At 51.6% G+C, this 15,613-nt stretch overlaps 1 protein-coding gene across 1 annotated transcript in view; it reads left to right on the forward strand.

The window, feature by feature from the left end:
• LOC8057297 overlaps positions 1 to 15,613 on the forward strand; it is a 32,916-nt gene that overhangs the window by 12,981 nt on the left and 4,322 nt on the right. Inside the window, exons 13-15 of the mRNA XM_002459671.2 lie at positions 1,288 to 1,410; positions 11,061 to 11,177; positions 11,777 to 11,833. Coding sequence (XP_002459716.1) covers positions 1,288 to 1,410; positions 11,061 to 11,177; positions 11,777 to 11,833 — 297 coding nt within the window. The remainder of the gene's footprint in view (positions 1 to 1,287; positions 1,411 to 11,060; positions 11,178 to 11,776; positions 11,834 to 15,613) is intronic.

Genomic DNA, 15,613 nt, shown 5'->3' on the forward strand with positions numbered 1-15,613 from the left:
GCCTCCACCACCAAGGAAGCCTCGAGAAGGCTCACCCGGTGGAGGCCGGTCCAAGGAGACAGCCATGGCGGTCAGATGCCACAACATCGTAGACGTCAACCGGGGCCTACAGCTTCCCTGACTCCACGACAAGCCAAGGTCCATCCATGCTGCTGCAGCACCCTCCTGGACCCTGGTGCACGAAGGTTATAGACTATAGCTTCCATATCTCCTTGTGCCGACCTTCCTCGGAATATAAGGGGAAGGTCGGCCCTCGTAGATGGGGAATCCTTCCTTCCACTTTCATTCGCTAGGACGCTGTGTAATTGAGAGCTCAACCAAGAATAGAGCAACCGAGAGGAGCAGCCGAGTGTTCCTCCCCCCAGCAACCCAGCAAGAGCGAGGAGCATTTCCTTTACTTGCTAGAGAACTTGAGGTCACTAGCATGCTTGCCATGCCACCAATCCCTCTGGCTATTGAGTTTTTAGCATGATTGTGTCAAAACCACTTAGAGCATCTCAAGAGCTCCTTAAAAGAATTCCCTAATTTGTTTTTCGGCGAAAAGAAAAAAAGAAACTGCACTCAACAGTTTTGTATATGAACTCTCTAAAGATAACCACTTGTTAATCTTCCCCTCAACTCCAAATATGTGCATGCATTGCACAGTTATTATCGACACTTGGTGCTAGTTTCTTTCCTCACATGGTTTTCTTTGCTGATGCTGGGTTTCTTCACCTAGCCGCTCCGCACCATAGCCGCACCTGGCCGTGGCTGGCTGACCCTGGCTGTGGCTGGCCGGGAGTTGCCAGCCACCAGCTAAGGAGCTGCAGTAGCCTAGGCTGGGGGCCTGCGACAGGCTTGGTGCAGTGTGCTAGGAAATCCTTGTGGTGGCCCTAGTTTAGCAACCAAATATGGCAACTATTGGAGAAAGGCAATCAAGCTACCTACTTATTTTGTTCACTTATTACAATCATTGGTTTAACAAGTGATTTTTACAAAACTATTGGATACACTCTTAGTGTAAAAACTGGGTTCAATTGGGCGCACAGTGCTTGGTCCTAATATTTGAGGGTTGTAAAATGAATGTTGTATGTGCTCTATGTGATCTACACTTATAAGATATCTTTCTAACATGCCACTAATATTTCCAAGTTGCCATTTTCTTCATATTTTACTCTATTAAGAAAAATTCCATTATTGAATGATTATAATTCTGCAACTTGGATTCTAGTTTTGAACTTCTGATTACTCAGACAAAAAAAAACCATGCCGATTTTGATGAATTAATGCATGCTCAATTTTTTGAAGGCAGTTGATATAATTCTGTTATGCCGTCAAAAGTTGAATGAAAAGAGTCAAACAGGACTAGTGGATTTGGAGGCTGCAAATGACAATGATCGCCAGAAGCCTCAAGATATTGACCCGATCCAAGTAAGTACCTTGTGGTATTATGGGATCTGCTCTTATTACCATTTTCTTTTGTAAAAACACCCAATCTTTGTGTATTGGAATAGATAACTGAATTCATGCATGACAACATAGTTTATGACTCTGTAATGGGGATTTTATTGTAAGACATAATCTGCTGCCCCCTTCCTTTCTTCTTGCTGACCAGGACAGAGACATGGTAGTGGATCAGATCATCTCATGGCTGGTCAAGTCCTTGGTCCTGTAGAGTATAAGGCAATAGGCCATACTTGTACTAGTAGAAGTACACCAGCTGTATGGCTGGTACTAGTGTAGTTGTTGGCTGATTTCAGCCTTGTACCCTAGGTGTATGTAGTTGGTAGAACTGTACCTTAGAAGGTACATGTATTGGTGTATATAAACCAGCCCAATGCAATGGAAGCAGCAGCAAGTTCATTGCCACTCATTCAGTTCCAGTTTCAGTTCAAGTCTGAAACTGTGTGTGTGCTGTGTGCGTGTGCAGTAGTAGCTCAGGGCTTTTCTTCTACCTTGGAGCAGGGGAGAGGGAGAGGGGAGGAGAGCAGGTGCTGCTCACCTCGGTGCAGGGTTGCTGTGCCAACAAATGGTATCAGTGCCGTACAAGCCGTAGCTAGGTCCACTGACCAGCAATGGCGGAGAGTGCGGGCCAGAACGGTGGCGGGGAGGGTGGTGAGCGACAGCTCCAGCCGGCACCACCGCAGGTTGAGGTGCGCGTGGTGAAGGAGTTCGGTGGCAGCGGCTCCTGGCCCATGCTCACCCGCACCAACTACGGTGAGTGGGCGACGCAGATGAAGTGGAATCTTCGCGCGCGCAAGTGGTGGCGGGCGATCGAGGAGGATGCCCGCACCGAGGACGCCCAGGTGGGAGTCATGGAGGCGCTCATGGCCTCGACGCCGGCGGAGTACCATGAGGCGCTGGGCGCCAAGGACACCGCGAAGTAGGCCTGGGAGATGCTGGAGTCCCTGCGCATTGGCTCGGATCTCGAGCCAAGAGGGTGAGGATTCAGCAGCTGCGCAGGGAGCTGAACGACATCAAGTTCAAGCCCGGGGAGTCGGTGGAGGACTTCACTCTTCGCCTCCAGTCCCTGGCCACACAATTGGCCACCTACGGCAAGAAGGTGGACGACGAGGACCTCGTCACCAAGTTGCTGTGCACCGTGCCGGCAAGGTACTCGCAGCTCGCCATGTCCATCGAGACCATGTTGGACATCTCCACGCTGTCTCTGGAGGACGTGGCCGGGCGGCTGCGGGAAGCAGAGAGCCGCACCACACCGGCGCCGGAGAAGGAGAAGCCCAAGCTCCTGCTGACCGAGGAGTGGTCAGCACGCATGAAGGAGAAGAGGCGGTCCGAGGAAGGCTCTAGCTATGGTGGCGGCGATCGCGGCGGCGGTAAGCAGCAGAGCAAGGGGTCGGCGGACAAGAAGAAGGGGAAGATTCGTGGGCGCGACACGGTGCTGTTCCGGTGTAAGGACGGCGAACACCGCGCGCTCACGGACGTGTACTTCATCTCGGAGCTTCGTTCGAGCATCATCAGCCTTGGGCAGATGGACGAGCACGGAGCGGAGGTCCTCATCCGCAACGGCGTGCTCAGGATCAAGGACCAGGATGGCCGACTCCTGGCGAAGGTACAGAGAACGCGTAATCGTCTCTATCTCCTTGATCTGAAGGTTGAGCAGCCGGTGTGTCTGGTGGCGGCGTGCGCGGAGGAGCCCTGGTTGTGGCACGGCCGGCTCGGCCACCTCAACTTCGACGCACTGGGGCGGCTCGGGAAGATGGTGACCGGCATGCCAAGCATCAAGCACGCCAGGGAGCTATGCGATAGCTGCCTCGCCGGGAAGCAGAGGAGGATGGCGTTCCCCAAGGCGGCTAAGTATCGCGCGGCGGAACGGCTCGAGCTGGTCCACGGGGACCTTTGCGGGCCCATTACGCCGGCGACGCACGGAGGCCGGCGTTACTTCCTGCTGCTCGTGGACGACAGCAGCAGGTACATGTGGCTCCGGTTGCTGTCAAGCAAGGACGAGGCAGCGGACGCCATCAAGGCCGTCACGGAAAGCGCAGAGGCGGAGTCCGGGAAAAAGCTTCGGGTGCTGCGTACCGATCGCGGCGGCGAGTTCACGGCGGTGCAGTTCGCCGAGTATTGCGTAGGCGAGGGAGTTGAGCGCCATCTCACTGCGCCATACTCGCCACAACAGAACGGTGTGGTGGAGCGGCGGAATCAGACGATTGTGGGCATGGCCCGATCGATGATGAAGGCCAAGAGCATGCCGCCGGAGTTCTGGGGGGAGGCAGTCACCACGGCCGTGTTCATCCTGAACCGATCACCAACGAAGGCACTGAAGGGAGTGACACCGTACGAGGCATGGCATGGGCGCAAGCCTAATGTCTCGTACCTGAAGACGTTCGGCTGCATCGGGCACGTCAAGAAGGTGAAGCCTGGATAGGCTAAACTCGACGACAGGAGCGTCAAGGCGGTGTTTCTCGGCTATGAGTCGGGAACGAAGGCTTACCGGCTCTATGACCCGGTTCGGGGTAAGGTGCTGGCATCCAGGGACGTCGTCTTCGACGAAGCTGCAGCCTGGAGATGGGAGGAGGCCGAGGCCGGAGGAGGACGAGGCGACGGAGGGATCCGGGACTCCTTCACCGTGGAGCACCTGGTGATCCATGGCCACGGCGAGACAGCAAGGCAGCCGGTGACCAGGGAAGTGCCCGACGGGGCGGCAAGCACTGAGCCGCCAGCTGCGGTCGAAGTAGAGGAGCCTCCTAGCCCGGGCGGGGTTGGGAGCATGGGCGTGCCAGGATCGATGGGGGATGGATCCCCTGCCTCGCCTGCGCAGAGGACGCCGACGACGGCCACGGTTGAGTATGCCTCGCCGCCGTCCAATGTCTCTGAGTTCGTGGATGCTTTCCATGAAGGGGAGGAGGTGCGGTTCCGGGGGTGGACAACGTTGTCGGGGAGGCAGCCGTGCCAGGACTGGCCGAACGGTTGCTCGACGACCGTGCCCACACTTTGCTCTTGATGAGCGCAGAGGAGCCGGGCACGTTTGCAGCTGCGGAGCGCGATGGAGCATGGCGGCGTGCGATGCTCGAGGAGATGAAGTCCATTGAGGACAACCGCACCTGGGAACTTGTCGATCCGCCGGCGGGATGCCGACCGATCGGGCTCAAATGGGTGTACAAGGTCAAGCGCGACGAGCGGGGCGCCATCGTGAAGCACAAGGCACGGCTCGTCGCCCGCAGATTCGTGCAGAGGGAAGGGGTTGATTTCGAGGAGGTCTTCGCACCAGTGGCGCGCATGGAGTCGGTGCGGCTCCTGCTTGCGCTCGCGGCGGCCAAGGACTGGTAGGTCCACCACCTCGACGTCAAGTCTGCCTTCCTCAATGGCGACTTGGCGGGGGTGGTCTTCGTCAAGCAACCGCCAGGATTCGTGCAGGCGGGGCAGGAGCGGAAAGTGCTGCGGCTTCGGAAGGCGTTGTATGGACTGCGTCAAGCTCCGCGCGCCTGGAATGCCAAGCTCGACGCCACCATGACGGAGCTTGGATTCACACGGTGCGCCAGCGAGCATTCTCTGTACACCCGACGACGGGGGAAGGAGCACCTCATCGTCGGGGTGTACGTCGATGATTTGATCATCACCGGCGCGCGGGCGAGCGACATCGCTCGGTTCAAGGAGGAGATGGCCAGCCAGTTCAAGATGAGTGATCTCGGATCGCTATCTTACTACCTCGGGATCGAGGTGAGGCAGGGGGCGGACTCCATCAAGCTTGGCTAGCGGGCGTACGCGCTCAAGCTACTGGAAAGGGCAGGCATGGTGGGCTGCAAGCCAGTGGCTACACCAATGGAGGAGCGCGTGAAGCTCTCCAAATAGAGCACAGCGGAGAAGGTGGATGCCACCTTGTACCGGAGCATCGTCGGTGGTTTGAGGTGGCTCACGCATACCCGGCCGGACATTGCGTTTGCCGTCGGCTATGTGAGCCGCTTCATGGAGGATCCGCGGGACGATCACTGGGCGGCAGTGAAGCGCTTGCTGCGTTACGTCCAGGGGTCAGCGGAGATGGGGCTCATCTTCCCCAAGCGTGGCGGTGATAGATATGTCTATTAGGAAAGTGTATATTAGGCAAGGCTATATTTAGTATGATTAGCACCTGCCATGTATTGCATGTAACCTGCCATTGTATTGGCTATATATATCAATGTCACCCCCCCAACGTTGGGTGAGAGGTGTTCTCCTAATCTTTCCATCATTCTACATGGTATCAGCCGCGATCAATTGATCCCTGATCCGACCTTCTGCTTCCGCTCCTCCTCCCCTCCACCTCTCCCAGCAGCCATGCCTGGCAACAACGACGCAGCCGCTGCTGCTACCGTAGCCGCCGCCGCTGCTGCCAAAGCTCCACCCCAGGCTGTCATCGTCCACCCCTACACAGCCGTCAATGTGAAAACTCACATCCCGGTGACCCTAGAGATGAAGAACCCCAACTTCACCAAGTGGGCTTCGTTCTTCCAGGCTCTGTGCGGGAAATTCAGCCTCCGTCCCCACATCGACGGGCCTCCTCCTGCCGCTGCGGATCCATCGTGGGACATCGCAGAGTGCACTGTCCGTGGCTGGATCCTCAACACCGTCGACGACTCGGTTCTCGACCTCGCCATCACCGACGAGAACCAGACTGCCCGCGAGTTGTGGGTCGCCATCGAGGGACTCTTCCGCTCCAATTGTGCGCCCCGGGCAGTCTTCCTGCTGGAGGAATTCCATTCCCTGAAGCAGGGTGATTCGTCGATCGACGAGTACTGCCAGAGGCTCAAGATCAAGACTGCTGCCCTCCGGGACGTCGGTCACACAATCGAGGACTCCCAGCTCGTCCTCAGCCTCCTCCGTGGCCTCAACCCGTGCTACACCGCCACTGCTGACGACATCGCCAACTCCACCGTGCTGCCTTCCTTCTCCAGGGCGCGCGAAATGCTCTCCCTCAAAGAGCTGCGCCTCGCCAACGACGAGAAGACCACGGCTGCATCTGCCATGGTGGCCGCCTCTGGCTCCACCTGCAATTCTCCAGGGTGCCGCCCCTCCTCCTCTCTGGCCACTGGTGCTGCTCCCAAGAGCTTCGGGGGTGGCAAGAAGGGCAAGGGCGGCAAGAAACAGGGCAGCTGGCGTGGCCAAGCGAACGGCGCTGGCTGGCAGCAGGGCAGCGGCAGTGGACAGCAATGGGGCAATCGCCCCATGGGGCCCTGGTTCTGCTACAACCCATGGGCTTTCCAGGGCGGCGTTCCTCCTCCAGGCAGCGGGTGGTAGCAGGGCAACATCACCGGCGGCTGGCCCCCTCACGGTGACCAGGGCGGGCGCGGCCAGGGCATCATGGGCGCCAGTCCGCAGGCCCACACCGTCTTCGCTCCCCCTCCAACAGCTCCATCCGCTCCAGTGTGGGATCAGTCCGGCCTCATCGCCGCCTTGAACCAGATGGCGCTCCAGAACTCCGGCTGGGTCATGGACTCCGGCGCCACCTCTCACATGCACAATTCGGATGGTATACTCCTCTCCCGTCAACCCTCTTCTATTCCATCCATCACTGTTGGCAATGGTCATCATCTTCCTGTCTCTTGCTCCGGCAGCTCCACATTACCAGGCCACGCGTCTCCCTTTTCGCTTCGCAATGTTTTAGTTGTCCCCTCTCTAGTGCGCAACTTACTTTCAGTCGCCAATTCACTCGTGACAACCATTGCACTATCGAATTTGATGCATTTGGTTTTTCTGTTAAGGGCCTGCAGACCAGACGCGTGATTCTTCGCTCCAATAGCTCCGACGGCCTCTACACCGTCCCTGCGACGCCACAGGCCAACCTCGCCATCTCCACCGACCTATGGCATCATCGTCTTGGTCATCCAGGAGCTGCTGCCCTCCATTTTCTTAGACAAAATAATTCGATTTCTTGTAATAAATCAGCCCAAACTCTATGTCACTCATGTCAACTTGGCAAGCATGTGCGGCTGCCATTTGGAAATTCCAGTTCAGTTTCCTCTTTACCGTTTGAGCTTATACATTGTGATGTTTGGACATCCCCGGTCGCTAGCATTTCTGGTGCACAGTACTACCTTGTCATCCTCGATGACTTCACCCATTTTTGCTGGACCTTCCCCCTAGTCCACAAGTCCGAGGTAGCTACTCACATTACTCAGTTCTGCGCCTTCGTCCACACACAGTTTAGCCTTCCTGTCAAGGCTGTTCAGGCTGACAATGGCACTGAATTCGTCAACAATGCCCTCGCCACCTTCTTTGCCTCTAGCGGCATTCACCTACGTCTCTCCTGCCCTTACACCTCCTCTCAAAACGGCAAGGCTGAACGCATCATCCGTTCCCTGAACGACATATGCCGTACGCTGCTCATCCACGCTCACATGCCACCTAAATACTGGGCAGAAGCACTAGCTACAGCCACATATCTCATCAATAGGCGCCCCTGTTCAGCCATTCAGCATCATGTTCCTTATGAGCAACTCTTCCGGCAACCCCCAAACTACACCATTCTCCGTGTCTTCGGTTGCCTCTGCTATCCTAACCTCACCGCCACTTCCAAACACAAATTGTCCCCTCGTTCCACAGCAACTAAACGGATCATCATCTCCCGTCATGTTGTCTTCGATGAGACGCAATTTCCGTTCAGTACTAACCCTCCCAGTGTGCTGCCAAGCTCTCTGGACTTTCTTCTTACAGGTCCTCCTGCACCGGTGCCTCGTACTACTGCCACGCCGCCACCAGCTGATGCTGCGCAGCCACAAAATAGTGGTCATTTGGAGGAGCTTGCTGAGGACCCGACTATTCTACAGATTGGCCCGGTCCTTGCCCCTGCCCCGGCTGGTGCTGCTCCAGCCGGCCCTCCACCTCTACGGGTCTACACTCGGCGGCGTGCTGGCACTTCTGCACCAGCCCCTGCGACAGCCGCTGCACCACCTTCTCCACCGGCTGTGGAGCAGGCGCCTGTTGTCCCTGTACAGCCGGCCTCTACTCCAGTTGTGGTGCCTTCCCCGCCACCACCGCCTCCTCCGCCGCCTCCTACATCGAGCCGGCCTGTGACGCGCTTCCAGACCGGCTCGCTGAAGCCTGTTGCTCGTTATGGCTTCCCACCAGCTGCTCACGTCTCTGCCTCCTCCACTGCCTCGCCCATTCCCCGTGACTATAGAGGGGCTCTTGCTGACCCTCAGTGGCGCGCGGCTATGGCTGAGGAGTACAAGGCTCTCGTCGACAACAACACGTGGCGCCTCGTCTCCCGGCCTCCCGGCGCCAATGTCGTCACCGGCAAGTGGATCTTCAGGCACAAGTTCCACTCCGACGGCACGCTGGCTCGCCATAAGGCTCGCTGGGTTGTCCGCGGCTTCACCCAGCGACACGGCATCGACTACGACGAGACGTTTAGCCCGGTCGTCAAGCCTGCCACGATTCGGGTCGTCCTCAGCATCGCTGCTTCTCGTCAGTGGCCTATCCACCAGCTGGACGTGAAGAATGCATTTCTTCATGGTCACCTGCACAAGACCGTCTACTGTCAGCAGCCCCCCGGCTTCGTTGACCCGGCGCGCCCCGACGCCGTCTGTCTTCTTCAGCGCTCCCTCTACGGCCTCAAGCAGGCCCCGCGGGCGTGGCACCAGCGCTTCGCCACGTACGTTCGACAGCTTGGCTTCGTCGCTTATGCCACCGACACCTCCCTCTTTGTCTACACTGAGGGCGGCGCCAGTGCCTACTTGCTGCTCTACGTCGACGACATCGTCCTCACGGCTTCCTCGGATGCTCTGCTCCGCCGCATCATCGATTGCCTTCACTCTGAGTTCGCCATGACGGACCTTGGGGAGCTCCATCACTTCCTAGGGATCTCTGTCACTCGCTCCTCCGACGGGCTCTTCCTTAGCCAAAGGCAGTACGCGGTGGATCTTCTTCAGAAGGCGGGCATGGCCGAGTGTCACTCGACATCGACACCTGTCGACTCTCGTGCCAAGCTCTCTGCCACGGAGGGCGCTCCCGTCGCCGACCCAGCGCGTACCGGAGTCTCGCCGGCTCACTTCAGTACTTGACGCTCACTCGCCCCGACCTGGCGTACGCTGTGCAGCAGGTGTGCCTCTTCATGCATGATCCGCGCGAAGCTCACCTTGCGCTGATCAAGCGCATACCCCGGTATGTGAAGGGCACACTGTCGGCTGGCCTCCACATCGGCACTGGGCTTGTCGACAAGCTGATTGCCTACTCCGACGCTGACTGGGCAGGGTGCCCCGACTCCCGCCGTTCCACTTCAGGCTTCTGCGTCTTCCTCGGCGACAGCTTGGTGTCTTGGTCATCCAAACGGCAAACCACAGTGTCCCGGTCCAGTGCAGAGGCTGAGTACCGGGCTGTTGCTCATGTGGTCGCAGAGTGCTGTTGGCTTCGACAGCTTCTTCAGGAACTTCATGTTCCCTTGAAGGTCGCCACAGTTGTCTACTATGACAACGTCAGCGCTGTCTATATGACAGCAAACCCAGTCCACCATCTCCGTACCAAGCACATTGAGATCGACATCCATTTCGTCCGTGAAAAGGTGGCTCTCGGCGAGGTTCGCGTTCTCCATGTGCCCTCCAAGTATCAGTTCGCCGATATCATGACCAAAGGGCTGCCGATTCAGCTCTTTGAGGATTTTCGGTCCAGTCTGTGCATCCGGCATCCTGACGCTTCGACTGAGGGGGGCTGATAGATATGTCTATTAGGAAAGTGTATATTAGGCAAGGCTATATTTAGTATGATTAGCACCTGCCATGTATTGCATTAGGAAAGTGTATATTAGGCAAGGCTATATTTAGTCAAATGAGGAAGATGATTGGCATGGTGGAAGTCAAATGAGGGCAGCAAAGATTAGGGGAAGATTGTAAGACATAATCTGCTGCCCCCTTCCTTTCTTCTTGCTGACCAGGACAGAGACATGGTAGTGGATCAGATCATCTCATGGCTGGTCAAGTCCTTGGTCCTGTAGAGTATAAGGCAATAGGCCATACTTGTACTAGTAGAAGTACACCAGCTGTATGGCTGGTACTAGTGTAGTTGTTGGCTGATTTCAGCCTTGTACCCTAGGTGTATGTAGTTGGTAGAACTGTACCTTAGAAGGTACATGTATTGGTGTATATAAACCAGCCCAATGCAATGGAAGCAGCAGCAAGTTCATTGCCACTCATGCAGTTCCAGTTTCAGTTCAAGTCTGAAACTGTGTGTGTGCTGTGTGCGTGTGCAGTAGTAGCTCAGGGCTTTTCTTCTACCTTGGAGCAGGGGAGAGGGAGAGGGGAGGAGAGCAGGTGCTGCTCACCTCGGTGCAGGGTTGCTGTGCCAACATTTATGTATGTGCTCTGTTGTGGGTAGCCTGCGTGCGGCTGTAGTTCTCCTTGTACACTGAACTAACTATCCTTCCTTAATTGAATGCCAAAACTCCTGCCCTTTTATTTTAAAATTTTAATGGGAAGTTTAGGCAAATTGATTTGTTGCTTAACTTTTTCACAATGTTGTTTAGATATTAAGAAAGGACACATGGTCAGTTGCTTATTTACTTATAATTCTTGTGACTTCAGTTTGGTCTGTGTAATTGGTGCTGAAAAGGAGAACTTAACTTGTTTTAACTTCTTTCTCATATTCCATCACAGGTTGACCTGCTTTTAGGGAAGGCTTATTCTGATTGGGGCCATATCAGTGATGCTATCTCCGTCTACGATACACTAATAACTGAACATCCTGAAGACTTCCGTGGTTACTTAGCAAAGGTACTATGAATTGAATTTCTCTTCTTTTTGGAGTTATACATAGAGTCGGTTAATCTTTTTAGCACAGAGTAAAGGTTGAAGTCAGAAGTGGTCTTAATTGTTCCAACAGATCTGAGATGCCAATCAGATATAACCAGTTTTAGCGTACTGAACAGTGAATATTACCTCTGATTCTAGTCTTTAAGGACAGCGACACAGCTCCAATGCGACACAGACTTGTTTGTTTTTTGTGTAAAAATATACGGTTTCAAATAGTGTAAGTTATATATCAAGAAAGTATTTGCCATCATGAATCTACAATCTAGTAACATCAACCGTCTGTTGTCAATCTATGTAACGTTCCACATATTTATGGGCCAAGTTAAAGAAGTTCAATAAGCTATAATCCTATAACGGCCTACATTTGGAGTTGTAGGTAATATATATATCTAATGCAAACCATGAGTCACCTCTTGGCTTCCATTACTTTAGTTTCTGCAGTACTATTGTCTTAATGGATTATGTTGTTTCTATTACGAAGTAATGCCAAACAAAGACCATACTTATAGCAATTAATTTCTTCTACCAAATGATCATAACTTATTGTTATCCAATTTTAGGGAATCATATTAAAGGAAAATGGTAAAGCAGGTGATGCAGAAAGAATGTTTATTCAGGTAGTATTTTCTCTTTTTGCTAATGACATTGAAAATTCTTGACAAATACTAGTATAGTTATTTCATATCTTGCTAGTAGAGAAAAAATGATATAGATATCAGGAATAGGTTTCAGCATGTTTAGTTGTGGTCCTACTGCTGGATGGCCATGTGCCAACTATGCCCTTCCTATGCCATCAAAGGATGTTTGGATGTGATCTAGATCCAAACAGTAGGAAATAGGAAGGCACCACATCCTCTAGTGTTGGGTGACTGACCCTGTACACTGGGAGAATCCCGGACGCAAAGACTAGACCTAGAGTCACTAAATAACTATACAGGTATGCCCCTAGTCATGCTGCAAACTAGTGTGACGATGGGACATGAAGCACCCGAACCTGTCCCATCTCGCGAACAAAGTGAATATCGATCTCGATATGCTTCGTGCTATGATGATGAATGGGATTGCTAGTCATATATATAGTGCTGAAATGCTGAAGCAATCGGTTAGAACGTGAAGCTAGCTTGTTGAAATCCAAGGATGTTATCGGAGAACTTGCAGAAGAAAAATTATATGGCGAAAACAATGTTGCCAAGAAATGTATGTATGACGAGAAGCATGGTCTAGACACTGATACCTTTTGGGGTGGACAATTAGCCTAAGAAGACACATGCAGTAGAGCAGGGAGCCACCTTTTGGGGAGGATGGTTAGCCAATAAGAAGACAAACGGTAGAATTGGCAGCTAGCTTGTTGAAATCGAAGGTGGTTGAACTTGATCTTGGTTATTATGAATAAGGGAGACTGAATTGGATGATTGTATTGAGACCCGATGCGTACTATATATATAGAATGCATGAGAGACATAAGAGGAAAACCCTAGACTAGGAGATTACACTAATACCCTTGACTATTATACCTTAACACCCCTTCTCAAATGCAACATGAATGCAATGTTGTTGCATTTAGAGAACTATGTGAAGTAGACGTGAAAAAGAAAACAATGTCGATGTAGAAAATGACCACAAGAGGGCTGCCTTCACAACCCATACTTCAGCAAATACCTCAGGTCTTCACAAACTTCAACTCTTTAAACATGAACCTTTCTTTGGAGACTTTTAAACTCGATGAGAATAGAGAGATGTGTCAAATCAAGCCAAAGAAAGAATGTAGAGATCAGTGCTACAAGATGGCAAGCATCAAGACGAATGGTGATGATGACAAACTACCATTAATCATGATATGTAGCAAAACAACTACAAAAGAGTTCAAGAGGGCATAGCTGCATCATTGATGATGATGATGATTATCTAAATTGACGAGACTTGGCTAACCATAAAACAAGAAAATTAGTTCATCTAACAATAAATTTGTGGACATGCACGACGTGGATGAACTTTAGTGTGTAGAACTAGACTTGGATGGACGAACTGTGTGAAGAATCCATGACAGAATCTAAGTCCATGATCGAAAGGAATCAATCTTGACAAAGGACGGAGCACACGAAACTAGGAAACAAACAATTATGGTCACTATAGACCTAGCGTGGACGGGCGCCACAAAGAATTCCACCATGGAGGGAGCCATGCGCACAGGAGGCGAGTTGTGAGGATACCGTGTAGATGGAGTGATGAGCTTGCTTGTGGTATGGACTCCCTAGATGGACGGCGCGCGTACTCCGCGATGACAGGAGCACAAACTATCTAGACGGTCGGTGCGCACATACGATGCGTGGACTCCCTCAATGGGCAGCGCACACAGATGGAGCGTGGACATGCAACGTGCACGTATGGTGTATGGACTCCCTTGACGGCAGTGCGCGGACGAGGAATCCCGAATGTGTTGCTGCAAAAGAGGGTGAAGAACGATGGCTTGATGCATGACAAAGACTAATAAAATAGCATGTAGATCTATAAAGGATAAGGAGTGGGGACGGAATGGATCGTAAACTTGAGCTTTTTGGTACCATGTTATGAATATGGAGATTGAATTGGAGGAAACCCTAGACTAGGAGATTACACTAGTACCCCTAACTATTATACTTTAACATTGGTAACATGTAGATGCTCAAAAGGGATGGTCTATGGTGGAGGAAGGCAGATGGTTGAGAAGGTATGTAGTTATAGATGAGGCTTCAATCCAATATGAAGTTGGCATGTGAGCATGAAGGAGAAGTGTACGGACAAGATTGTTGAGAGTATGGTGAATACATTTTTGCCTTGTTTTGGGGACGTGTAGGGATAGGAGAGGCACAAGTAGGTGCCTCAAGAGGCTAGAAAGCATTGTGCGGCATGATTGACAAACTCTGTGCCGTTATCAACATGAACAAGCTTGATAGGCAAACATAATTGAGTACCTACGTACTTAAAATCAACACGGTGTTGATGCACTTCGGTCGTTATAGAGGAAAGGTCCAACAGTAATGAGTATAGCTATCAAGAATTTTTTAGTAATACTAAAAACATAAATACTAGCAATGGGAGACGTCACCACATCACAATGGATTATATCGAAAGGAGCAAAAGTACATGAATGTAGAGCTACTGATAGGAAGATGCACATGCTTGCGAGTTGGCAAGAGTGACAAAAGCATGCTATCTAGTTTATTACACGAACGAGAAATAAGACTACATATTGTCGAAATCAATGTCACTAGGATGCCCTGGGCATTGGTGACAAAGAGAAGACACTGTAAGGCTGACATGAATTTAGTGGAAGGAGCATCCAGTGAAAGGCTGTAGAGATCCTCGCCTTTATTGCAACGAAGAATCTCACATAGGGTGTTGATGTTACTAACCTTGAAGAATATAGAAGATAAGTCCTCCATTAGTGGAGATGGCCATATAGAGAGCGCCTCATGGGCTATATGGGCATTGATATACAATTAACACTCTTCTTCAAACTCAAGGTGGAAACAGAGGATCTGAACATTGAGTTTGATCAAATGAAGCTGATATTGCTCTCAAATTTGGGCTTTAGTGAAAAGATCGACCAGTTGCAGCTCAAAGGGTACATACAGAAAATCAATTGTCTGTTGACGATAGTGAGAATAGATGAAGGCGACAGACATCAACACCAATATGCTTAGTAAACTTATGTTTAATAGGATCATTGCCAATCTCTATGGCTCTAGTGTTATCACACAAAGCAAGTGCTCGAATTTGTGCTTTTTTATTATAGTGAGATTTAACATATTGTTTCTTGGACTTCCATGAACATGCAATAGCCTGTGATAAGAGTGGTGTTCTGTTGGGTTACTCGCCCAAGTGGAATCCGAGTAAGCATGAAGCTAAAGTGGACTATCGCAAGCATAAAACAAGCATTGAGATGATGTCCCCCTTTAGCATCATAGCACACGAGCAAATGACCAAAATGAATAGAAGTAGGAGCACTTACAAACTAACTTACAATGTGAACAACATGAGCAATGTCAGGTCGAGTAACATTAGATAAACAAGGTTGCCCACAATATGTTGACAATGAGAAGGATCCTCGAGAGGCGTTCCATCAGTAGCAGTGTAGCACAAAGTTGCAAGTGCATATCGGTTGGTGTTGTCTTATCAGTAATGCCTGAACGAACAATAAGGTTTTGTATGTATTTGGATTTAGAGATAATAGCCATTGACAGAATGCGAAACCTCAATGCCTAGAGAATAATTGAGAGGAACCTAATTATTAGACATTTGAAATTGCACGCCAAGTTGCTTTGTTACATGGGAAATATGTTCCTCCTCATCTCCTGTAATTAAAACGTCATCAACATATAGAAGGAGCACGAATAAATAGAGCAGGATCATAGGCA

This window comes from Sorghum bicolor, chromosome 2 (assembly GCF_000003195.3).
Source record: "Sorghum bicolor cultivar BTx623 chromosome 2, Sorghum_bicolor_NCBIv3, whole genome shotgun sequence".
NCBI classification, from domain to species: Eukaryota; Viridiplantae; Streptophyta; class Magnoliopsida; order Poales; family Poaceae; genus Sorghum; species Sorghum bicolor.